At 42.0% G+C, this 27,679-nt stretch overlaps 1 protein-coding gene across 2 annotated transcripts in view; it reads right to left on the bottom strand.

Moving 5' to 3' along the window:
* LOC126215217 (splicing factor 3A subunit 1) overlaps nt 1-27,679 on the bottom strand; it is a 100,673-nt gene that overhangs the window by 61,512 nt on the left and 11,482 nt on the right. For both annotated transcript variants that reach the window (XM_049941883.1, XM_049941884.1), the window contains exons 5-7: nt 20,895-21,048; nt 12,180-12,307; nt 2,945-3,178 (exon numbers count right to left, since the gene is read on the bottom strand). In XM_049941883.1, the coding sequence (XP_049797840.1) occupies nt 2,945-3,178; nt 12,180-12,307; nt 20,895-21,048 (516 nt within the window). The remainder of the gene's footprint in view (nt 1-2,944; nt 3,179-12,179; nt 12,308-20,894; nt 21,049-27,679) is intronic.

Genomic DNA, 27,679 nt, shown 5'->3' with positions numbered 1-27,679 from the left:
TTAAGTCTTATATCCCTTGGCACGCCCAAACCTGAATAAAAAATTAATACCCCAATAAAAGAAAGTCAATGAGACTTAGTATAATTTTTTTAGTGTAAATATTTCACATGCATATTCTTGTAAATTTATATGTATTTGTATATGTATAAAAACTTTGCATATTGTCAACATATTTTGAAATGTGACCACGAAATGTAAGCTTTCAGAATTAACGATGTAAACATGCTTGGACAAAGTGAACTTTGTTAAAATGTAAATATGGCAAAAAAGTGTTGCAAACTGTGTTAAACTGTGAACGTTATAAACGACGAATTTTGTGTTATTTATGAAACTTATGGTGCATAAACCAAATAACTGTTTGTAAATCGATATAAACTGCAATGTACTTCGACGATAATGAGGATTTTCACACTGCAATTGAACGTTTGTTGGCGAGTGTAAACAACGTGATGATACACCTACCTTTGCGAACATTGACACCGTTGTTCCTGGTCGGCCTTCAGATGCTTTGGAGACAATAAACTCAGCACCTGTCGTAGGCGATGTGGAGGCTAAAAACTACATCGACCATATATGCCCCGGGAACAATAGTCATGAAAACGCACAAGGACCTGGAGTGTTGTTTTGTAACAGAAGACATGGACGTTGCTTCAGATCACGCACACGCTCAATCTTATGGTGTCACCGGACTTAACACGCCATTTATGCTGGAATAACAACTTGTAATGAACACTATGTGAAAGTGAATACTGTTCAAGACTGTCATAACACAGCGATTTTGAAACTGCCGCACGCGAAATTCAGTGATGCTACTGCGCGTGCGCAAAGACTACGTGCTGCCAGAGATGCATTGGGAAACCAACGCTGGGAGCACACAACATTAACTGCGCTGGCGAGCAGCTTGTTCAAACAAACTGTATGTAAATATATATATTAATTGTGTACAAAGGATTCAAACTGTAATAATTGTATTTAGTATATAGGTTTAGAAAGTAAGTGTTGGTTAAGATTATCCCCTATGGATGCACGTGGCCTTTCCAATGAAAATATACATGTATTGACTTTTAGGTTTGCTAGCCTGCCACGCTAAATGTTTTAGCGTGACAGTCGAGGGGGCGATGTAGCGGGACTTTGAATTTCGACGCGCTACACTCGTTCCCTCAGATAAAAATATCCCGTCGCAGCGGTATGAGCGCTCGACGGCAGAGAAAATACCAAAATTGTAACCTTTTTTGTTTTCTATCTGTTTTCAATTGTCTCTTGATAGCCGAAGCTGAAGGCAGACGTGATCTGATGAAGACGTTAAAAAAACTTATTAGCTAGTCTTGATCTGATTTTAATGTGTAGACATATTGTGGAACTTGTTAAGAAATTCGGAGGATGGAAGTAGCGAAGTAAATTAAATTGTATACAGTATCAAGATGATTTTAATTGGTATAAATTAGTGATTCCTGGACGATTGCAAGATTTCGGAGCAGACCTTTCACACAGAAATGAAGGAGATTTTTGAAGACCTGGACGCCGCATGAAAGAAGACATTTAACCTGGTAAAGGATGAACTCTTATCTATGCCATTTCTCCCTGTCAGTTACATTTTGTTATTCTCTGTTCTTTTTCAATACTTTTTGTAGTGGAAACTGGTTTAACTTTTGCTCAAAAACGCCACAAGGACCACCCCAACAATAGCTTTTCCGAATCACGAAGTCCTATAGCTTTTCTGTAATACGAAGTCCGATTTGCTTTTCATTCTTTCCCTTTTTTCACGGTCATTAACAATTTTAAAAAAACCATTTTCACTTACGATTTCTTCCCACATTTTCAACCTTTTTTCCTTTTCCTTTTCTTTTCTTCTCTTATTATTTTACTTTTTTTTTTTATTAACCACTACAATACTTAAAGGAAACTGAACATGATAATGCTGCTTACCAGTACAGTCTGACACGGACCACAAATATGCACATTTTATGAAAATCCTGAAAAATGAAGCACGTACAATTATTTCACATATGGGGTGTTCAAAAAGTCTCTCGGCAGTGCCGTACGATTGTTAGCCACACGTGCAATATACCACAGAGAACGTACCGAAATGAAACTCTGTGAAATACAAAATATTAATTTATTGAATATTCATTTTTACTTACAAATTTTCACATTAAATGTTGAAAGTGTCCCCCCTGTTGTTGAATACACAATTCAATTCATCTAATCATGTTTCCAAACACAAGCTGTAACATTTCTTCTGTAACAGAAGCAGCGAAAGTTGATAATGCAGTTCTCAATTTATCGATGGGTTTTGGACGCTGCACCCCAGAAGAAAAAGTCAGGTGGCGTTAGGTCAGGCGATCGTGGAGAACAAAGTCCCTGTGAAATTATACGATCACCAAAAACATCAGCAAGCAGTGACACTGAAACGCGAGCTGTATGCGCGAGTTTTCTTACTGACTTGTTCGGACTCGTAGAAATTTTATCGGAAACACGGAGTCGTTTATCCTCAGATAAAATACTAGGACGACCACTTCTCGGTGCATCTGTCACTGAACTCTTACTTTGAAATTTGTTAATCAAATCTCGCGCAGTATCGCGATGTGGGAGTGTTGTCTCCGGGAAAAACTGAATTAAATGTTTGACGACCTGAAATTGTGTATTTACTGCCAGCTTCGAACACTTGTTCGACTAAAAACACACATTCTTCAATGGTTAGCATTTTAACAGTGACAAAAACGAAACAAATGAACAAAGGAACTTAACTTAAATGTTCACGTCAACACTTAACGACACACACCAATGATACTGCTTACACTTAAATGAAACAGTGGAATGTTGGGAGAGTCCACTTGAAGGGAAGTAACCCAGGCAGGAGAACAATCGTACGGTGTGCGCAGCTAACAATCATACGGCACTACGGAGAGACTTTTTGAACACCCTGTACTATCGTGCACAACACCTGGGTGTCATCCTTGGCCTCCTTCGCTTCCGAGTCGTCGTCCTCGCGCTGCCGCTCGCGCTCGCGGCCTCGCTCACGGTCACGCTCGCGCTCTGTCTGCTCCTCCTCTTCGGACTCCCGCTCGTCATCGTCCTCGTCGTCGTCGTCGTCATCGTCTCGCTTGCCATCTTCTCCTTCGCCTTCTCCCTCACTTTCGATCTGCATCTCCATATCTTCACCTTCCTCGATACGTTCCTGAAACAGAGGAAAGCGAGTTGTGCGTGTTTTTTTTTTTTTCCTTTTCTTTTAGAATCTGTACACAGTTTGTACATTTAGAAATCGAGAAATACTTTGAGGGAAATAAACCCGGGCTGCAAAAAAAATTCACAGAACAAGCTAAATTTTACATGAACATATTTACAGCACTATTGCTTATAAAAGAAAGTGTCACAATGCAACTTCCACATTCTAACTTTGGGTTCTTAAATCCGAAACCCAGACTAATGGCAAGGAAGAAAGGGACATGCACCACTTCAAATCAACTGTGAGTGAGTTACGATCTAGGATGTAGGGAAATGTTTAAGCATTTTTTGTTTGTATTTGTGTGTGTGTGTGTGTGTGTGTGTGTGTGAGTGATACAAAATATTAGTCATGCCTTAAGCCAGCACACCGGCTGCTGCTGCCAGTGCAGGACCAATGCCAGCTAGCCACACGACCCTCCACTTCAGAGACGAGTCGTCGTAGTGGGGAAGCAGTGTGGACGTGACCGCCAGTTATACACAAGCTACACAGTAAGACCGGTCGACTGAGAGTCCCGACAGAAAGGAACTACCAGGTCTGGACACACCCGCGACCGTACGACAAATGGAGTGACCCGATCCGTCGGCACAGACTGTCCCGGCACATACGAGGAACAGAGTACCACTCACAGCTAAGTAGGATGGAGTAAGCAAATACCGGGACCTGAGAAAAATTCGTCTTTTTGACGAAAACCAGTTTCGAGCTAAACAGGAACGGAGGTCCGTCTCTACCGGTTCCCGTGCAGATGCCGTGAAGGTAACTGTGTGCAGTATGTGTGGTTATTGTGTCCCGTATTTGTACGTGTAGACTGTGGTTGTAATAAAAAAAGTTGTACATACATAACAGTTCTATTTAGTACAAAAATAACTATCTTTGTGAAGTGTTCTAACAACAAACAGAAATGGAGTAAACGGTGATAACGTGACTTAAAATAGCTAAACAGGATGAACGAAAGAAAGAAAATAAGTAAAGAGTCTACTTCCTATGAATTAGAAAAACCAGAACCTTAATTTCATCCCTTGACAACAAAGAGTGTCTCGAATCTGGAGCTTGTACACGAGTGAGTGCAAAATTGTACTCCAGTAACGATTTCCTTTTGAATTTATTTAATGTAGATCTTTCTCATAATATTAGACATGTACTGTAGCAGCACTGTCCAATGCTAGAAGAGTACATATTTCAGTTTCATATCTGCAAAAGTGTTATCTCTTAGATAATGAATTGTTCGCATAAATGGTGGTATCAGTTTCCTTCTGGTCTTGTGACACTACTGTTTGTCTCACTAAGTAATTTCTCTCAGCTTCTGACTTTCCACTATGATTGATACTGAGGAAACTGCAATAAATGGCTTCAAAAGATATGCTTCTAAAACTGACACTAGGTGCTCACTGATTTTTTAAAAGAATAAAAATGGGACACATACTTTTCTCCAAGTCTTTGACTACAAAACAGCTGTGACTGTCTCGAATTATATACCTGCACCAATAGTTTACTTATCTAAATCTTAACAGGTTTCAGAACGACCTCACTTTTAAGACAAACTGCCTATCGGCTTCTGTCTCGGGTTCTTCGGCCGTCGTTCATCTAATGATTTTTCTGACGTTTCGCCAGCACGAGTGGCTGGCATTGTCAGTGCTTCACCCTCCATTGCCGGTGGTGAACTGGAGGCAAGCTCGCGTCCGCAGACTATATGTACCTGGCGCGCCAACGTCTGAGGGCTTCTCTGCAGTAAATTCCGGTGCAGTCCCATTCTTGCTACCTATGACGGTCGCTCGCTGCAGTACGGGAAGCCAGGATCCGTTTACCTTAAGGTTTTCCTATTTCTTGTTGAAGCTGTTCGCATGTTTTTGTATTTCTACAGCTTCTCTGAAAAAGCGGATGCGATAGTGCTTCTCTACAGTCAGAACTTCCGTGTCGGCGAATTTTATTACGCGGTCGGTCTCACTCAGTGCGTACTCTGCCACGGCCGATTTCTCCACCTCTCCCAACCTGCAATGTCGCGTATGTTCTTTGATCCTGGTATAGATGGATCGTCCAGTCATTCCGACATAAGATTTTCTGCATGTGCATGGTATACGGTATATTCCTGACATTGCAAGTGGGTCCCTTTTTACCTTTGCCGATCGAAGACACTCTTTGATCTTCCTTGTCGGTTTGAAAATCATCTTTACACCATGTTTGTGTTTGCGCAATATACAGCCGATTCTGCCCATCACTATGGGAATGTATGGCAGAAAGGCTGTACCCGACATTTCTTTTTCTGATTCCTTACTTCGCCGAGTGTTTGGCTCTGTTACACTTCTAATATAATATGCAGGGTACCCATTTCTCCTCGGAACACTTTCCAGGTGTTGCATTTCGCATTTCAGGTGCTGTGGCTCACATATTCTTCCTGCTCGAGTTACAAGCGTATTAATTGTGCCTCTTTTCTGGCTCGGGTGGTGGTTTGACAGTTTGTGCAAGTATCGGTCCGTGTGTGTCGGTTTTCGATACACGCTGTGTCCCACGTTTTCGCCATCCCTTCTGACCGGCACATCTAGAAATGGCAGTTTTTTGTCCTTTTCTACTCCCGTGGTAAATTTTATGGAGACATGGAGGCTGTTCAAGTGTCTTAGGAAGTCACCGAGCTGTTCTTCACCGCGGCTCCACACAACGAAAGTATCATCGACGTACCTGTACCACACCTTAGGTTTGAAAGTCGCCAAGTCCAGTGTCTGTGCTTCGAAATGTTCCATGAAAAAGTTGGCCACCACTGGACTAAGAGGACTACCCACGACAACGCCTTCCAGCTGTTCGTAGAAATTGCCATTCCACGTGAAATAGCTCACGGTGAGACATGCATGGAAGAGCTTTGTGATGTCTTTCGGGAAAATGGAACCGATGTGCTCCAGAGTGTCACTGAGTGGCACTCTTGTGAACAAAGAAACAACATCAAAGCTGACCAGGATGTCGTTTGGTGGAAGTTTCAGTTTCTTCAACTTCTCAATGAAATGTCCTGAGTCCTTAATGTATGTGTCGGTCTTCCCCACGTGTGGCTGGAGCAGAGAGGCCAAGTGTTTTGCCAGTTTATATGTCGGTGAGCCAGGTGCGCTAACAATTGGTCTTAGTGGAATGTTGTTATTATGGATCTTAGGTAATCCATACAGCCGAGGTGGTAGGGCTTCTGTGTTGTGCAGGTTTCTCTGTATGTCCGCCGGCAGAGAAGACGCCTCGATTAACCGATTCGTACTCCGTGTGATACGCTGCGTCGGATCTGCGCTTAGTTTTCGGTAAGTCGTCAGATCTAATAGGTCTCTGATCTTTTGCTCATAATCTTCGGTGGAAAGACAATTCCTACAAACAGCTGGAAGGCGTTGCCTTGGCTAGTCCTCTTAGTCCAGTGGTGGCCAACTTCTTCATGGAACATTTCGAAGCACAGGCACTGGACTTGGCGACTAGCAAACCTAAGGTGTGGTACAGGTACGTCGATGATACTTTCGTTGTGTGGAGCCATGGTGAAGAACAAATCAGTGACGTCCTAAGACACTTGAACAGCCTCCATGCCAACATAAAATTTACCATGGAAGAAGAAAAGGACAAAAAACTGCCATTTCTAGATGTGCTGGTCACAAGCAATGGCGAAAACCTGGGACACAGTGTGTTTCGAAAAGCGACACACACGGACTGATACCTGCACAAACTATCAAACCACCACCCGAGCCAGAAAAGAGGCACAATTAATATGCTTGTAATGCGAGCAGGAAGAATATGTGAGCCACAGCCCCTCAAACGCTCAATGCAACACCTGGAAAGTGTTCCGAGAGGAGCAATGGGTACTCCACAAATTATATTAGAAGTGTAACAGAGCCAAACACTCAGCAAAGTAAGTAATCAGTAAAAGAAATGTCGGGTACGGCCTTTCTGCCGTGCATTCCAAGAGTGACGGGCAGAATCGGCCGTATATTGGCAAACATGGCGTAAAGACGATTTTCAAACCGACAAGGAAGATCAAAGAGTGTCTTATTTTGTAAAGGAGAAAAGGGACCCACTTGCAATGTTGGGAATATACTGTATACCATGCACATGCGGAAAAGTTTATGTCAGAATGACTGGACAATCCATTAACACCAGGATCAAAGAGCATAAGCGACATTGCAGGTTGGGGCAGGTGGAGAAATCGGCCGTGGCAGAGCACGCACTGAATGAGACCGACCACGTAATAAAATTCGCCGACATGGAAGTTCTGGCTGTAGAGAAGCACTATCACACGCGCTTGTTCAGAGAAGCTGTAGAAATCCAAAAACACGTGAACAGTTTCAACAAGAAAGAGGAAAGCCTTAAGGTAAACGGATCCTGGCTTCCCGTACTGCAGCAAACAACTGTCACAGGTAGCAAGAGTAGAACCGCACCGGAAATGACTGCGGAGAAGCCCTCGGCCGTTGGCGCACCAGGTAGATATAGACTGTGGCCGCAAGCTCGGCTCCAGTTCACCACCAGCAATGGAGGGTGAGGCTTTGACAGTGCCAGCCACTCGTGCTGGCGAAACATCATCAGTAAAATCATCAGATGAACATCAGCTGAAGAACCCGAGACAGAAACCAATAGACAGTTTTTCAACAAGTGGCCACGAAAGCCTAAAAATTCACTGTTAAGAGTCACGCACGAAAATGTGTAGAATTCACAGTGGTTTCCTCACGTCAGTAGATCGAGTCATAAAAAACTATGCCATCTGGTGGAAAAGATATATAAAACAGGCAAAATACCCTCAGACTTCAAGGACAGTGAAATAATTTCAATTACAAAGAAGGTAGGTGCCGACAGGTCTCAATATTACTACTAACTGTCGGTTCCATTAGTATGCTTGCAAAATGCAGACACAAATTATGTACAATAAAATGGGGAAACTGACTGATCCCAACCACAGGGAAGATCAGTCTGGCTCCCAGAGAAAGTTAATAACACTTGAGGGAATATCCACCCCTTTGACTTACTTTAGAAGATAGGTTAAAGAAAGGGAAACCTGAGTTTAGGGACACAGATAAAGCTATTGACAATGTCTACTAAAATTCTGAAGGTAGCAGGGATAAAATACAGTGTGCATAAAGATGTCTACAACCTGCTGAGAAAGCAAACTGCAATTATAAGAGTCACAGGATGTGAAAGGGAAGCAGCAGTTGAGAAGTGAGTGAGACAGGGTTTTTGTCTGCCACCAACGTTATTCAATCTGTACGACCGAGCAGTAAAGAAAGTTCAGAGAGGGAATTAAAGTTTAGCAATGAGAAACAAAAACTTTTGACGTTTGCCAATGACACTGTAACTCTTCAGAGACAGCAAAGGGATTGGCAGAATAGTTAAATGGAATTTATAGTGTCTTTAAGGTTATAAGGTGAACATCAACAAAAGCAGAACAAAAGTAATGGAATGTAGTCAAAGTCAGGCAATGCTGAGACAATTAAATTAGGAAATGATACACTAGAAATAGTAGTCCTGTTTTGCTATTTGTGCAGAAGAATAACTGATGATGGCACAGGTAGATACAATATAGAAAGCAGTCAGGCTACAGCACAAAAAACATTTCTGAAGGAGGGGAGTTGCTGACATATAATATAAAATTAAGTGTTAGGAAGTCTTTTCTGAAGGTATTTGTCCGGTATATAGTTCTGTACAGAAGTGAATCGCTGACAGTAAGCAGTTCAGATGAGAACACAATATACGATTTAAGATGTGTCGCTACAGAAGAAATGCCTGACATTCGATGGGTAGGTGGAGTAACTAACTAGGTGATACTGATTCGAACTGGGGAGAAAATAGATTTATGGCACAACTTGACCAAAAGAAAGGTTCGGTTGATAGGACACATCCTGAGACGTGAAGGAATTGTCAGTTTTGTTATCTGGAAAAGTGTAGAGGATAAAAATTGTAGAGAGAGAGAGACCAAGAAATGAATACTGTACACAGGTTCGAAAAGAAGTAGGTTGCAGTAGTTATTCGAGGGTGAAGGGGCTCGCACAGGACAGAGTGGCACAGAGAGCTGCACCAAACCAGTCTCCAGACTGAACACTGTTGCCACAACAACAACAACAACAACAACAACAACAACCTGTGGACATCACACTTACTTCTTCAATGAAGTACGCTGAAAAAGTTAAATTGTTCATACTGGAGGGGACACAAACTAAAATGAAATGTACCCAATTTCCACAAGAAACCAAGCAATCATCAGTGCACTTCAGAATGAACTGACACGAATAATGTTTTTGGCAGGAACATTTTTCACCTTTTACTATTGATAATGTGTTCATGCCATAACGTACCCAGTTTCCGAAGAATAACATATTGGTGCAGCCATACAGTATCTGAGAGAATGACGCCATTCATAAAATACTTGTTGGCTGGAAAACACTGTGCTCAGAACAAGTTTAACTTTAAGAATGATGAACAGGGAAATCCAGAGTACACGCAGTGTACAGCAAGACACTCACCTGCTGTAAGGTTACAGTAAGAGTTAAGCTACGCCTATCTGATGCTCGATACTTTCTCTACACAGTAACGTAGGTGTAAATTACATCGAATTGTTCCACAATATACTTGGTCAGTTTTCGTGCTCATCACATTTCTCATTCTAATCGTACGAGACAAAGCACAACTGTGTCACAGCGCAGTGTAAGAAGTGAGGGTAATCTGTGGAGTAATTAACAAATTGTGCTGTCCTTCCCTTTAAATTAATGTCAGGTTTCTATTCGAGATCAAATGCTGTCGTCAACATCTCATCTCAGTATTGTGCAAATGGCAGTGGGAATGTGCTTTGCACGTTCTGTTGTTATAAAAAAAAATGTGTGATTAAAAACAGCTATTGGGGGTCCTGTTGGAATACTAAGAAGTTGAAACCTAGAAATTTCCCGTGCTGAACTTATCGAAGACCTACTCTCCTCCTCCCACGGCGAAAACACTTCTTTGCTACCGAACCCTCCAACCGAAGCTAAACTAATTCTGACACCGAACCGTGCCTCTCTCAGTTTGTATCACACTCCCCCCTCATTGCACCCAACCAAACTGGCCCCCCAGTCATCTTTCAGGAATTCCTAACGTCCAACCTGGCCTCCCATCCTCGACATCCCCACGTCCCTTCCGAGAACACACAGCTCACGACAGATGAAAGGACAGCATCCACAAAATCAAAACAGATACCGAGCTGCTCACCCTCTCGGCAAACAGAGGCTCCACTATTGTAGCGATGTATAACAGTGACAATCTGACAGAATGCTTCCGCCAACTGTCTGTGCTCCACCCGACACCTGTGCCGTACCGAACTACCTCCAATTCCTACTGAAATTCTTACACCCGTCCCAGAATCTCTATCCTCCTCATCCCCACAACTCCTGCACACAAATCTTCTACGTGCTTCCCAAAAACCTTAAAACCCAACTATCCCGGATGCACCACTGTTGCCGGTTCTGCACTCCCACCGAAAGAATTTCCACTCGGCGACCTACACGTCCGACCGACTGCCCGGAACCTACACTCTCGTGTAAAACATACTAACCACTATCTTCACCGACTCTCCACACCCGGATCCCTACTCGTCACTGTCGACGTCACCTCCCCGTACACTGACACCCTTCGTGCACGCGGCATTGCCGTTATCGAACACTACCTCTCCTGACGTCCTTCTGACCCCAAACTCGTCACCTCATTCCACGTGCATTTTACCAACTATATTCTCACACCAAACTACTTTTCTTTCGACAGGAAGGTATGCGAACTAATCTGCAGCACACTCACCGGTACCCACGAGGCACCCTCGTATGCAAACTTCTTTACGAGCCATCCGGAGGAAACCTTCCTAACCTCCCAACTCCGAACTCCTCGTCTGGTTCACATTCACTGACAATATCTTTGAGCTCTCTGGACTCTGAGCGAGACACCCTATCCCCGTCCCTCCACAACTTCGTTACCATCTCTCCCGTCTGCTCCACACAGTCCTCCTCTAATCAATGCGCCACCTTCCTGGACATCGACCTCCACCCGTCTGATGGCTCCACCCACACGTCTGTCCATATTAAACCCACTAACTACCAACAACTCGTATTTTGACAGGTGCCACCCCTTCAACATCAAAAATCCCTCCCGTACAGCTGTCACCTGTGGACAACTCGTGTGCAGTGACGAAAAGGCCCCCTCCTGATATGACGAAGGTGCCACTGAGGCCCTCACTGTCAAGCACTATCCCCTAAAATTGGTCTGAAAACAGATTTCTCTCACCATATGCTCACACACTGCTAATCCTGCCACCGACCCCGATAACCGGCTGCGGACGAGTGCGCCTGCTGTCACTGATATCACCACAGACAGGACCAGCCACACAGAGTCCTTTGCCGGGGCTCAGATTATCTATCGTCACGACACAAAATTGTCAACATCCTATCCGAGATCCTCCCGACGAATACCGAAGTGCTTTTCTGTCACCGACCCAACTTACGCGACATCCCGGTCGGTCACTGTTCCACCCCCCTCAACTTCCTTCGCGTTACCACAGGGTCCTATCCCCAAATGCCCGATTCGTCCACCTGGACGTCTGTCGGTTGTCACAGACGATTTGAGGAATTGAGAGAATAACAAATAGAAAGCAGTATCGAGGCAAAGAATGCTGTGAAGAGATAACTTCACAGACAGCCTGCCGTCAACTACAACATGGGAATTCTAATGCTCATGGACATTTATGATAAAATGCTTGCACACAAAGAAGGTTATGTACATAATTATAGTAAGTTTCAACATAGTAAGTGGCAATTTTTAATAAAACATATTTCTCAAATTTATTATGCCAAACCTCTTGAATTACCCTCTTATTTTAAAAGTACAATACAACAGACTCAACTCGCAGCTAAAAGACAAATACGCCGTCCACAAACCACATATAATAGAGCAGCACAAACATCAAATGTTTTGAGGACTTCATAAAGCTCAATATTCTCACCTGCATCAAAACGCGTGCCCCCACCTCGTCCGGCGTCGTAGGCGGAGGGAAGTTACCGACCTCGAAGGGCTGATAGTCCACTGTCTCGACAACCACAAAGTCGTGCCAATCGATCTGGGCGTATGCGACTGAAACAGAACACACGGGCACACTGTTCGAGCTTTACCTCCTTTCTGTGGCAAATTTTGGCAATGTATTTTTAAAACTGTGTTCAGAACAGGAGAATTCAAGGAACAAGAGGATACGACTACTGTCCGAGTCCAAACAGGACATATCTGTCAGTTATACTATATCACGCTCTCAGTGACAGACACAAAATGCCGATACGGGAGTTGTGTTATGCACAAAACTGGTCTAGGTACACACGTGCACATATCTGTTCTTTAGGAACATCGGGAGCTGTTTATGTGAAAAGTATACACCAAAATGACAAAATATGTCGCTTGGCACCTATGGTGAATCTACGTGTACAAAATTAATTAATTAACTGAGTGAGATCTACCCACTATTTACTCATTATCAGTTTTCATTGAATTTGATAAAATACACAGATGTTAAATTCAGAAAACACACAAAAAAGTGAATGGCCAATAAAGTAGCACCAAAATAAGCACAGCAATGTTCTCCAGGTATTTTTATCTCAGCTTCAAAAATTAGAAAAATATTCTCCTTTGTATAAAGCATACAAGATGCTGCACTTTAATTCATAGCCATTATTCATAGAACGTACATGAGCAGTTACGGAATACTCATCACACCATTAGATGTATCTGTGAAACCAATCACATGTATATCAGTTCAATTAAAGATACAAACCTCTACTTGGAATGTAGTTGAAACAAATCAGGTTATCCTGATGGAATTAGATTAGGAAGTTAGCCACTTAAAAGTAGTAAATGAGTTTTGCTATTTGGGAAGCAAAATAACTGACAACGGTCAAAGTAGGGAGGATATAAAATGCAGACTGGCGATGGCAACAAAAGCTGTTTTTGTTTGTTAACAATGAGTATAGATTTAAGTGTCAGGAAGTCCTTTCTGAAAGTATTTGTTTGGAGTGTAGCCATATACTGAAGTGAAACAGGGACGATAAATAGTTTAGACAAGAAGAGAATAGAAGCTTTTGAAATGTGGTGCTACAGAAGAGTGCTGAAGATTAGATGGGTAGATCACGTAACTAATGAGGAGGTAATTGGCATCGGTTGGTAGAATAGATTCTGAGACATCGAGAGATCATCAATTTAGTAGTGGAGGGAAGCTTGTGGGGCAAAAATCATAGAGGCAGACCAAGAGATGAATACAGTATGCAGATTCAGAGGGATGTAGGTTGCAGTAGTTACTCGGAGATGAAGAGGCTTGCACAGGGTAGAGTAGCAAAGAGAGCTGCATCAAACCAGTCTTCAGAATGAAGACAACAACAACAACAACAACAACAGCAACAACAAAAACAAATCTACACAATTTCATCTACATGGTAAAGCAGGAGGGCAGTGAAGTAATGCACTTGAAAGTCACACGCATTAGCTGTGTGTTGTCATTTGCAAGCGTGTGCTGTGAAAGAATAATACTGTGACCTTCAGACAGAGCCCTCCACGGGCAAGTGCTTGCTGAAACGCTGCTGCTCTACGCTCACACTCGCACTCAGCTATCACGTGATTACTGCTTATCTTATTGTATTTGGTGTATGTTATGGTCATAGGTGTACCTGCCACAGTCTAATGAAGTTTTACTAACATTCTCAGTTGTGTTGTATGTCCGAGTTATAACAGAAGTGACGACAGGTGTGGGATCGTTCTCCGTGTGGTTTTCAGTCTCTAGTTGGTCCTCCATTTGCATATACGACATCTGACAGTGGTGCCAGTGAGTTTCTATGTCGCCCGATTCATCAGCGGGGGTTCTTATTGCGGTGTTGCAGAATCTCAGTCGACAGCAGGAGGTGTTTGAAACAGCACAGCACAATCGAATCCGGGCATTGCAAACACTCGCCTCTGTTTTGGCAGTTTGGGTACGTCTCTAAGCCCCTCGCACCTCCCGTTTTGCCTGTCACTACCTCGGTCGTTTATCCCCTGCCATTTCTGGCTTACAACGAGTCTGTCGAAGAATGGGAAGCTCACAAAAAACGGTTGCGGCAGCATTTTTGTGTGCCGCAGCTGTTATGTGACTATTTTACTACCGCAATCTCCACTGCCTTGGTAATGCAAAGTTAAATTGTGAAGTTTATAACCAGTTTGAGCCTGCAGTCATAGCAGAAAAACAGATTGAAATATGTCACTAAAAAGCTATTGTATTTATTTGGACTTTATCTCTCTTCCCGGTCATCGAAACTTTTGATATTGCCTTCCCCAGCGAGTACTAAACAAGAGTAGAACATAAGAAAAGTTGGCAGACTTAATTTGAGTACCAGTAGACTACTGGTCCATTTTCAAAGTACCTCCACCTTGTCATTCTTTTTTGGGGCCTCAAATGCTCCCATTGCAAAGCAAAGTATATTTGTTAGGTGGTTTTGAACATGGTCTCTATAATGAAAATGGTTTAAAAAGAGTTTGCAGACTATTCTTTTTTGTAAAATTGTGCCAAAAATAGACATTTTTGGCGTTTTCAGAAAAGCTGTCAACTTTGTCCTCAATTTGTAAACTATTGGAAAGCAATAGGACAACAAAATTTTATAGTCTAAGACCTTGTATCATTAAGTTACTATGCGTGCAAAGTTTCAGGTGTATCCCGCAATTGCTTCCAGAGATATAAAAACAGGGTGTATACGGGGAGAAGCAAAAAAAAATTCCCGGATTTCTCTCGGCTACCCCGTTTAAAAAATATGCTTTTTCCCGGGCGAAAATACACTTTTTCTGTGCTAAGTGACAGTAGGTTTTCCGTAGATTTTCCCTCGGAACTGTAAAACTTATCAATCCTTTGAATGGTTAACGTTTTATACAATCGCATAGAACTTCCCGGAAAAAAAAGAAAAGACAGGGCAAAGAAGTTTAAAAAAAGAGAGAGAGAGAGAGAGAGAGAGAGAAGTTTTGGAAAGACCTTTGATTTGCAGCAACATATACGTTGTATATTTTCGTATTACTAAAGTATAAATTCGAATTGCACCAAACACAGCGCGTTAGTTTCCGGAGCGTTGAAACCGAGGTTGCGATGTGCTTTTGTAAGCGAGTCATATCTCAAGCCACGAGATCTCGCCAGCCGATGACAGCAGATATTCAGAGCATAGGACACATGTTATAGTCAGCCAATAGCAAGATTACTGGTTACATAGCGCGAACACCCAAGAGGAAAAGTTAACGGTTTACATTAATGTACACAGTACCGTATATCTACAAGAAAAGCTAAGCTTTCACATGTAATGTTATGTCTCTAAGATTAACACGCTACAACATAAGCTGAGCTTTCACATGTAATATTGATCTTTTTTTGCGTGTGTTATACTTTAAGACACATCACACAAATGTGCCAGTAAATTTAAAATTATGACATAAATGTCTCGGCTCCAAATTCTTGTAAGTGGCTGGTCCTCAAACTGTTCAGTTTCGAACGCTCTGTGATTTAGATATCCATCCCACTTTCTCACACGTAACATAATTCATCTTGCGTAAAAAGGAATTTACTTTGAAAGTAACGCTTTTCTAACTACCGTTCGCAATACTATTCGGAGACTGTTAGAAATAGGTTCGATTTACCAGTTGCCAGAGAGCGCCAGAAAACAGGCGTTATTGTGCGTGTGCAATTGTGCGTGTGCAACTGCAGTGGTGTAGGAAGCCCGCATGTTCGTGTGTATAAAGCACTAAGAGAGCTTACATTACACCATAAAAGAAACAGTGCATCAGAGGATACTCCAAAGAGCATTGGAATTTCGTAAACCATTCTAAAATGCATAATTTGGCTTGAAGTGCAAATTGGCTTTTTCCAGATTCACAATGAAGTAGGTCTCATCTGATATTAAGCTTTTCAGTGCGGTTTTTGGGATGCAAATTTTCTTGGAGTACCAGTACTCTACGATCTCATTTTTGGTTCTTTATTATGGCATAATGCCATATATGGCAGAAGGTGATAACGTGCACTTGAAATTGCACTTGAAATTCAGCGAACAGTTGGAACTAGCCAATACTGTAGAATGAAACACTTCGTTTCAAATAAAATGATTGCCTCGGCGGAAAGATTAATAAAGCCAAATTTCTTTAGCAAACTTGCAAAAATAACTTCACTGTTCTGCAAGGCGATTAATGCTTGACTGCTACTAACTTGGAAATAAAGTAAAATCAGAAAACTGAAATTAATAATATATTTTTACCCTCGAAATTATGTGAATGTATTTTAGTTCACTTGATAGCTCCCAGCCACAGAAATCCGTTTTGTTTTCATTTGACGTGGGAGCTGTACACGAAGAGAAGCAGCGAAATCACTTAACGTAAACACGCGTCACGTGGAGGTTAACCCCCTCCCCACTACAACTCGGACAACTCTGTGCAAGCGTGAATCTGGCAGCTAGGGTGAGCGAGAAAATTTTTTCTCGTTTGCATCTGGCTGCTTGCTGCTACTACCGATACAGCTAACAATTAACAGCCAAGTAGCGGGAGAAGGTACAGCTTAATACGAGAGTCAAATGCGCATGCGCAACAGACCACTGGCAGTTGGTCAAACGAACATAATGTGAACAGCTGTGACGTCATGCTCATAGCAAGCAGTTTATTGTTACGAAGAATTACAGTCTGCGCCCTACGGCCTTTGACATATTTTTGCTATTTGCAGAGGCTTGTGAGTGCACGGTTTTTTGCTGTTTTAAATTGCACACTTCCTTTGCCACTAAAGTTTTATTTTTATCCCTCTCGTTTATATTTTATTGCTGCAGTATCATTCTCCAGTAGCAGGATACAATAACGTTCTTTGCTAGAGAATCAAAATTACAAAAATTTAACTGAAAGCTAAAACAATGAAAAATTCCCGGAATTCCGAAAAATTCTCGAGTTTTTCCAGTTTTCTCCTGGATGAAAAAATTCCCGGGTTTTTCCCGGATTTCCCGGTTGTCCCGGGTCGTATACACTCTGAAGAAGCTAAACTTCACATTCTTTTGAACGTCTGTTTTTTCGGCTGACTTTTCTGCAAATTATCCACATGCAAATCACTGTAAAATCTTTTTTTTTATTATTTCGCTTAAGACAGTGCATAAAACTGTACAAGATGATCTAGTTTTGTTTCTTTCAAGAAAATAGTGCCAGAGATATTACATCTCAAAGTTGCTGAAAACTCACGGGTGTACTGTCGAAAGCTGCCCGACGGTGTTGAACAAACGATTGTATCTCTCGGAAGCATCGAATTAATGATTGTGAAACTTTACCAACATTAATTGGGAATGTGAGCGATTATTGTTCGTACAAAATTTCATCAAAATCTGTGATAGTCATGTGAGAAGCTCTAGGCCACTCGGCAGGAAATGACCTCGACATAGTAGTACCGTGTTTACCTGAATCTAAGCTGCACCCAAAAAATGAGATTCGCTCAGCAGGACTCTGCTGCAGAAGCACAGTTCTCCTGAAGATGGCGAACAGATGGATCGCCAAAATATTAAATCGAGTTGATTTTCATATATTACAATGTTTATTTGTTAACAATACAAGCCTCTGACTACTAATTCATTCTGTGAAAACATTAATAATACTTTCAACAATATATAAAATGGATAGTTGTTACGCACCATATAGCAGTGATGCTGAATCGCAGAAAGGCACAACGAAACGACCGTCAGAAAATTAGCTTTCTGCCAATGAGGCCTTTGTCAAAAATAGCTTTTCCACTGTTTAGTCACACTTTCCATTTCCACAATATCTATGGTACAAGTTTTAGGTTATTTCCCCCATATGAACAGATTTTGTAATTAAACAGTACTTACGTCACTTAGACACGATTGAATTATGAATCTGGATCATTCGTCCATGTGCTCCACCAAAACCCGCTTTTAAGGAAAACGCCTGTTCTAAGAAAAAAAACACAGCAGTTTCCAGAGACTTGTCTGTCATGATATACTCCTATTTTCGGGGCAAATGTCTCAGGGCAGATATTTATTGTTACTCTGAATGGTACATTTTTGAAACAGTAACATTCCTGTTAAAGCAGCTGTACCAACAAGGTCTGTTGCTGGGGTTGTAAGAAAAGTTTTGATGTGCTCTCTCTCAATTTTAAAAGGTACGGATGAAACATTGGCCTCTTCAAAGGACACCAGGCTTTCAAGCATAACACTACACTACACACAAAACAAATTGTTACAGAATAAAAACTTTTATTTTCTGTGAGTACAACTGGATATATACCCATTTCCTTCATTTATGTAGGTTAAACAAGTGATACAGTAAATAGTGAAAATTTGTCAATATAGTAGTAGTAAGAACACTTCTGAAATCTTTTTTCAAAAGAGGAAACACTCTGTATGTTGATAATCTGCTCCAATACTTATCTGTCAAATTTGTAATGCAACTTGAAGAGAGAACAGGTAATTAGCTTGCCAAGTATACTAATGTCATTGGAACAGAAGAGAGGTGCGTACACTATCCATAGGCATACTTCTGAAGTTGCAACCAGTGCAAGAAAAGACTACAAAAGCACTCACAGGAAGAAAAGACTAAAAAAGCACTTTAAAAAAAAAAAATGTGCGTTGGACTACAGTCAGTGGGAGTAGTAGACAAGTCTGACACGGTGCATAGTGCAAGTTAGTGTTGGTAAGTGCTGTGAAATCATATTAAAAAATAACTGTAATTAATAACAACAATAATAATATTAATTAAGAAAGAGGATAGAGACATGGGGAAATTGTAATATAAATCTGGAAGAAAAGAAAGAAATAGTTGACTAACAGAAGGCCATAGCAGTTCATACATAAATGCATTGGTAACAACAACAACAACAACAACAACAAAATGGTTATTTGCTACACGTCTTAATTCTGCAAATTATTTACAAAGTTCACACAAGAGAAACTGAAATGTTAGAGGAGCATCACTGTAACAGATCAAAATCAGCAGTACGCCGATCAATAGGGAAAACCACCTCAGGACAATGAGGAATGCGTTCTCTTTTTGATACGATTCGACACTGCTCGGAAAGTCGTGCTGTGAAAAAATGCATCTTTTGTAACTGGACTGAGCTGCTCCCATGATTTGAAACAAACCACATACAAAAGAATTTGTAAAATTTAATGTTTCCTCCATTATAAAAAGAAACACACAGCAGCAACGATTATTCAGCACAGTAGCAACTGAGACAGGAGTGCCACACCTTGTGGCGAGGCCGGGAGTGGCACGAGGTGTGCCACAGTGTGCAGGGGCTGCGCTCTGTTAGCACAAAGTTGGCAGTGTGACGGTTAACACCTGTCTCCCTGTCTGTTTTTCCAGCTCTCAATCTGTACAGAAGTGAGAATAATCCATCCCCCCCACATGTCCAACAATTGGTCCATTTCGAGACCGCTATTGTCCTGTATTGTACCAGGTGATCAAAAAGTCAGTATAAATTTGAAAACTTAATAAACCACGAAATAATGTACATAGAGGGGTAAAAATTGACACACACGCTTGGAATGACATGAGGTTTTATTAGAACCACCCCATATTGCTAGACGTGTGAAAGATCTCTTGCGAGCGTCGTTTGGTGGTGATCGTGTGCTCAGCCGCCACTTTCGTCACGCTTGGCCTCCCAGGTCCCCAGACCTCAGTCCGTGCGATTATTGGCTTTGGGGTTACCTGAAGTCGCGCAAGTGTATCGTGATCGACCATTATCTCTAGGGATGCTGAAAGACAACATCCGACGCCAATGCCTCACCATAACTCCAGGCATGTTTTACAGTGCTGTTTACAACATTATTCCTCGACTACAGCTATTGTTGAGGAATGATGGTGGACATATTGAGCATTTCCTGTAAAGAACATAACCTTTGCTTTGTCTTACTTTGTCATGCTAATTATTGCTATTCTGATCAGATGAAGCGCCATCTGTCGGACATTTTTTGAACTTTCATATTTTTTTGGTTCTAATAAAACCCCATGTCATTCCAAGCATTTGTGTCAATTTGTACCTCTCTATCTACATTATTCCATGATTTATTCAGTTTTCAAATTTATACTGACATTTCAATCACCCTGTATATTAAGGAAGTAATGCCCTCAATCCAATCTCCAAAGAACATAGACAAATTCCTAAAATTATTATAAAATATTTCCTCAGAAATATTACTGAGGTTTGAATGCTGCCAAATTTAAACTTTTTACACTAAAATGTTTGCCCAAAAATTGTAATTCTCACAGTAGTCGAAGACAAACAGGCGGATTTTTTCCTTCAAAGTAAAGACTTCAGGTAACAGTAATTCTCACGTGTTCAGTTGTTTTGAAGCAAAAATGGCTCTAAGCACTAAAGGACTTAACATCAGAGGTCATCAGTGCCCTAGACCACTTAAACCTAACTAACTTAAGGACATCACACACATCCGTGCCCGAGGCAGGATTCGAACCTGCGACTGTAGCAGCAGCGCGGTTCCGGACCGAAGTGCCTAGAACCGCTCGGCCACAACGGCCGGCGTTTTGAAGCAAATCAGTTAGCCGTCTACAGAAGTTTCTGATAAAAACTTCCTTCCGTCAGTTTACTCCTCGACTTACAGTACAAGATACACACGGACTGGATCTGATACCTGTTACGAGTAACACAGGCGACGTGATTCTCCCACTCGAAACTCACCTCTCTCTTTCTCCAGTTCCTCCTCCTCTTTGCGCCTCTGAGCTTCTTGATACTTGATCCACTCGGCTCGATACTTCACCATGTCCAGTATCACGTTCATCGAGCTGCTCTCCTCCTCGAGCTTAAACATCAGCTCCTTCGGTGGGATCAGCACCTGCCAAACACACCGGCTGTTATAGGGCACTACGTGAAAATGACAAAGGCTCACAAAATAAATGCGAGTACAGTCAAGGAAAGAAATATGTATTAAAAGTGTGGTGGTGTAAAAATGACACGTGGAAACGAATCCATTTATCAAAAGAAGCTTTTTTGCACAAATACTTCTGTACCACGAGTCATTACTAGACCAATAAATAAGTACAAAATTTTGTGTTGGACCTAGAATTTAGAAACTGATGTTCGAACAACTATGTTCGGAACAAGTATCTCTCCAACCGCAGAAACTCTAGACTCAGCTACTCCGACATTCAGAAGAACGGAGACAGCCCAGCACTGCCGATTATATTCCGGTACGAGGAATGTCGATGCTCCGGAAGGTTTGGAAACACACACACACACACACACACACATTCTACCATGGTTTTTATGGGAAGCACCTACCTTGTAATGACTCCGTGGCATCTTAATTTTGCGACTGTGGCAAAGAGGATGATGTCGACAACACCATCTTTGGCTGTCCAAACATACACGACACTACAAATCCGTGTTCAACTTCTGAGCGTGTCCGCTTTGTTTGGAGGTGGTATTTTTTTTGGGGGGTGGGGGGGTGGGAGGGGGAGAGGGGGGGAGGAGGAGTTGTGGCACTGGTAGTGTCAGTTCATGCCGCGTTTGTTGAGGGAAATGCGATTTGTGCCAGTGAGGGCACATGCTGTACTGTATACACACGTGTTTTTACTAGTCGCTTTGTCCTCCGGACCGGTTCTCTTAGCATTTGTGATCACTCAGTGCCAGACTCCAAATGGAGCCACCAGCAAGATTCGATAGTCGTGCATTGTGGTGACAGATAGAAAATTTGAACTCTTCTGTTAAATTTCTCCAGAAGTCAGGTGGCACTCACAAATGTAGGCTGTGTCACGTGTGTGGCGATAAATTGTCAGTTCCAAGTGATCAAAGTTCCTACCAGCTGTTGCCCCTGGTTGGCAAAACTGTTCCTCAGAATAAGAAAGAAACCTAAATTACGTATCAACAGTTAAGGATGATCGGATTGGCACGGGATATGTTATAATGATACAATGGCAGCATACTAATACTGGATTAAGATATAAGATTAATTGTAACTAAAGCCATTGTTAAGTTCACAAATGCATTCTTCTCAGACACACAGTACGAGGCAGACACCCCTTCGTCTTTCAGATTACCCACAGTTAAACCCAACCGAGTCTAAACAAATGAAATATTAACTGTCACACACCATTCTGACAATACGTGTCTAATAACGCGATCCATTTGAACTGCATTCAGACAGTGTGCAGTCAGCGAACACTGACTTATTTTTCATCGACATTCCAGTCGTGCAATTCTTTTCTATAATCACTCGGAATAGAAAATACACTTCCTAACCAATAACTGTATCTTTACATCTACATCATACTCCGCAAAGCACCTAATGGCATGTGACGAAGGGTACTTTCGGTACCATTATCTGTTCCCGCTAACCCTGTTCCACTCGTGAACAGAGTGTAGGAAGAATGATTGTCAGTAAGCCTCTGTATTGGCTCTAATTTATCAAATAATCTCCTCCTGGTCAATGGACAAGACGTATGTGGCAGGGGGTGGGGGTAGTAATATGTTGTCCAACTCCTCCTGAAAAGTGCCGTCCCAAAATTTCAACAGTAAATCTCTCTGTGATGCACAATGCCACTCTTGTAACGTCTGCCAGTGGAGTTTGTTTGGCACCTCCGTAACACTCTCTCGCCAGCTGAATGATCCCGTGATGAAATGTGCCACTCTTCGTTGGATCTTCTCTTTCTCCTTTATGAGTCCTACCTGATCTCAGACAGATGAACAATACTCAAGAATCGGGTGAACAAGCACCTCATAAGCCAATTCTTTTGTGGATGAGTTACATTTCCTTAAAGAGTCTTCTGATGAATCTGAGTCTGGTATCTGCTTTTCCCACTATTTGTTTTATGTGGTCATTCCACTTAAGGTCACTCTTGATAGTTATGCCTAGATATTTTACAGCAGACACCGTCCCCAGGTGTTCGTCATCAATAGCGTAACTGTACAGTAATTAATTTCTTTCCCTACATATGCGGAATATGTTACATTTATCTACATTCAGGATCAACTGCCAGAGCCTGCACCAATCATCAATTCTCTACACATATTTCTGCAAATTCTTACTATATCTTGGCATTGCTACTCTGGTATAGACAACTGCATCATCTGTAAATAGCCTTAAAGAGCATCCGACACTTTCTACCAGATCGTTTATATCTACTGGAAACAGCGATGGTCCTATCACACTTCCCTGTGGTACTCTGGATATTACCTTTACACCTGTCGATTTTGTCCTGTTAAGAGTGACATGTCCAGTTCTATCTGCAAGAAAGTCTTCAATCCAATTGCGAGTCTGCTCAGATACTCTGTAAGTTAGAATTTTTTTTTTAACGGCAATGTGGGACGGTGTCAAATGCCATACTGAAATCGCGGAACACGGCATCAACCTGAACGCCGTAGCCCACTGTGTTGTGGATCCCACGGAGGAACTAGCTAAGTTTCGCGGGATCTCTGTCTGGAAATCCGTGTCGATTTTTATAGAGGAGATGTTCATTTTTTAAAAAAGTCATAATTCTTGATCATAAAACATATTCCATAATTCTACTACAGATTGACCTCAATGATATAGGTCAATAATTGTGTGGATCTGTCATACAGCCTTTCTTAAAAACTGGAATGGCCTATGCTTTTTCAGCCATTATGTACCTTTCATCACTCAAGCAATCTACGATAAATTACTGCTAGAAGGGGATCAAGTTCTTTCACATAATCTTATGGGTATCTCATCTGGTCCTAAAACTTTTCCACTAAGTGATTGTAGCTGCTTTTCAATTATGTGATTGATTATCTCAATATCTGCCATTTCGACATTCATATGACAATTGAAAGGAGGGACAGTGTAACGGTCTTCTGCGGCGAAACAGCTTTGGAAGATCAAATTCAGTATTTCGGCCTTCTCTCTGCTGCTACAAGAGTGACACGCTCGACCTCTACTGTGACCATTACCGCTGACTTCTCCCCTGTGAATTTCAACAGCTGGGCAACAACAATAGCACAATGCACTCACCACTTCGAACTCGGTAATCTACACTCGTACGCATTCGCGATCAGTGTCAGTTCACAATTAGTAATACAGAGTACGGAATCCCGGATATCTCTCACAGTCGATCTTGTGACCGCCACACGAGCAGGTGTCACAACGATAATTCGCGGTGCTCAATCCGCCGGAGTATTCGATTCGAGATGTCGACATCCTATTTCTGCTAAGAATCTTCTGTCAGAGAGAAGCTGTGCCCAAAATGGATGTCAGCGAATACCTGTCACTCGCCGGGTTTCGTCCTGTCGTGGTGTGTGTGGGGAATTTATTATACGAACGGTGGCACTCACATATCGGTAGTTTTGTTACGACAAGTGGTGGTAAGTACACTAGCCTACGTGCAATAACACCAGCTGGCCTTAAGTGTCGGCTTTTTCGGGTAAGCACCACTCGTGACGTGCTCCCTGCTCTGCCCCCTCCTGAGCTGTCACGGCGCACAATGCGTCAGCACATCCAGTATCGCTGCCTGGCACTGCATACAGAGAGCACAGGGGTACGCATACCTATGCTGTATTATTGAGTAGCTATTTGTTATAAGATGTGTACATAATGTAACTAATAGAGTGGAAGTATGGACTAAACACAATGAAGACTGTACAAGCATCTCATTCAATCCTTCGAATCATATCACACAGCACATAACAACCAGTAAAAGCATTTTCATAAATATGAAGCAGCTCAAAAGACCGAGAGTGAATAACTTCTTCAAAGAGTAAATATTTTTCCCTAATTCGTATAATATTCTTCGAATCGATAAATATCTGCTACTACACACTTTCTAAAGTAGCCTACGTTCTCTCTCCAGGTTCGAGCTATATTCGTACCAAATTTCAGCGGAACAGGTATTTCACCCGTATCTCTAGCAAATTTCGTCCTGCAGTTTCGTTTTCACCCAGCTCAATGTTGATGACATCACGTATCGGGAACTACGTGCTAAACGATGATACAATTTTTCAGGTACACACAGTGGAATATACGAACACGGTCTGGAAAAAGTGTCTGGAGTACAGTTAGTAGCAAAGAAGTAACAAATTAAACAGTTACATCTGATGTAACTGTTTTACTGCACAAACAGCAAAAATGTAGTAAGAGACAAACTTTTTTATTTTCTTTCACCATTTTGTTGTGGTTATCAGAAAGAAAAAGTTTTGTGAACGTTTGAAATTGTGTGTAAAGTTTATTACAAGTGCTCTCATTCTAAAATACTGGACGAGTAAAATCTCGGTATTTGTGCGTCGTGGCATCCACTTCTTTTGCAGCTCCACTGCCACCCCTTTGATAGGTATGTGGTTCCTACCCTAAGGTTCTTACAATATCGTAAGTGATGTGCGTACCAAGTTTGATAGAGTGGTTTTGGAGGAAGTGTGTGGCATGTATGCATACAAACATACATTTTTATAATATGTATAAATATTTTTTTTGTGTTCTGATTTTGATGAAATCAAGCCTATACAGTGCCCCGAGCTGTGCTCAAGTTATCTGTAAAAACTCCATGAAAATTCATCTAGCAGTTTTGGAGAAGCATGTATAAACACAAAAACAGACAGACACAACAGTTTTGCATTCTTATAATTAGTGTACACAGGAGTTCTTTAGGCAGACATCAAGTGGTGGTTGAAATTGATGAGTCATATTTTGGTAAGAGGGAGAAAGGGAAGGGTGAAGAGGGTGTGGTAATTTGGGTTTGCAAGATTTCAGTTGAAATGCCTTCTTCTGAATTAGATAACACACACACACACACACACACACACACACACACACACACACACACACACACACGACTACCGTCTCTGGCTGCCGACGCCAGACTGTGGGCAACACCACAAAGATGGGAGAAGAATTCTTGGTTGGGAGTAAGGAGAAGGCTGGGGCAGGGAGGGGGAGAGATAGCAGTATATGGGTGGGGAACATAAAAGTGCTCCTTGTGGGAGCATATAGGTATTAGGTGGGGAGAGGGTAGGACTGCTAGGTGCAGTTGGGAGGTTAGATGGAAGTCAGGGTGGGGGCGGAAAAGGAGAGAAGTACAAAGACTGTGGGTGTCTTAGACAAAATGAAGGCTGTGTAGTGCTGGAGTGGGAACAGGGAAAAAGAAGACTGGTGGGTGAAGGACAGTGGCTAACCAAGGTTGAGGCCAGGGGTGTTACGGGAACATAGGATATACCGCACGGACAGTTCCCACTTGCACAATTCAGAAAAGCTGATATTTATAGTAAGGATCCAGATGGCCCAGGCTGTGAAGCAGTCACTGAAATGAATAACACTGTGTTGGGCAGCATACTCAGTAACTGGGTGGTCCAGCTTTTTCCCGGTCACAGTTTGTCGGTGGCCATTTGTGCAGACAGACAGCTTGTCAGTTGTTACAGCCACGTAGAATGCAGCACAGTGGTCAAACCACAGCTTATAGATCACGTGACTGGTTTCAGAGGTAGCCCTGCCTTTGATGGAATAGGTGATGTTAGTGACCAGACTGAATTAAGAGGTGGTGGGAGGATGTATTGTACAGGTCTCGCATCTAAACACGAGCCTTGACGCAAGGGGTTGGCAGCAGCAGTCGAGTGGGGATACACGAAGATACTGTGTGTGTTCGGTGAGCAGCAGAATACCACTGTGGGAGGGGTGGGAAGGATAGTGGGTAGGGCAGTCCTCATTTTACGGTAAAGCGAGATGTAGTCTAAACCCTGGAGAAAAGTGTGATTCAGTTGCTCCAGTCCGGGGTGGTACTGGGTCACATGGGGGACACTCCTATGTGGCCAGAGAGTGGGACTTTGGGAGGTGGTGGGTGACGAGAGAAAGAAGGCACGAGAGTCTATTTCTGTACGAGGTTGGAAGCGTAATTACGGTCTGTGAGAGCCTCGGTGTATTTCGAGATGGACTACTCGTCGTTACAAATGTGATGGCCACAGATGGCTAGGCTGTGTGGAAAAGGTGGCAGCTTTCGAAGTGGACGTACTGCCAGTGCCCACCTGCGACTTGACATCTCCACTGTATGGCAAGTAGCAATCTATCCTTTTCATAATATTGTCATTGTTAAATTGTGTTATTCCATTATGTTTTATTTTGTTGTATTTTTTATCCTTATGTTTTCTCTATTTCTGAGTCTTTACCTCTATTTCATGCATGGCGTGCATCTGTAAATCTCAATATTTTGTTTTGTTAGGATCATTTTTATCAAACAAATAGTGTTGCCTTTAGTTGGAATTGTGTGCAATACTTAATTTTTTGTGAATTGTTTAATATTACTGTCAGATTTATTTATTTAGTGTAACAGAAGTGTATGATACCAAGTATCATTAGCTGCTGTGGTTTTTGCGTTCTGTATTGGTATTGTGGATTTCAGTGGAGCTATATACAAAAGCAAAACATCTTCCATACAGAAAGACACCAATCAATTTCTAATTACTGTCATGGAGAATTTGTAATTATTTTCACGGAGCCTCAGCTTCACTAAACTAACATTCGTGCACCA

This window comes from Schistocerca nitens, chromosome 12, assembly GCF_023898315.1.
Source record: "Schistocerca nitens isolate TAMUIC-IGC-003100 chromosome 12, iqSchNite1.1, whole genome shotgun sequence".
Taxonomy (NCBI): Eukaryota; Metazoa; Arthropoda; class Insecta; order Orthoptera; family Acrididae; genus Schistocerca; species Schistocerca nitens.
This window is presented reverse-complemented; position numbering and strand designations above follow the sequence as displayed.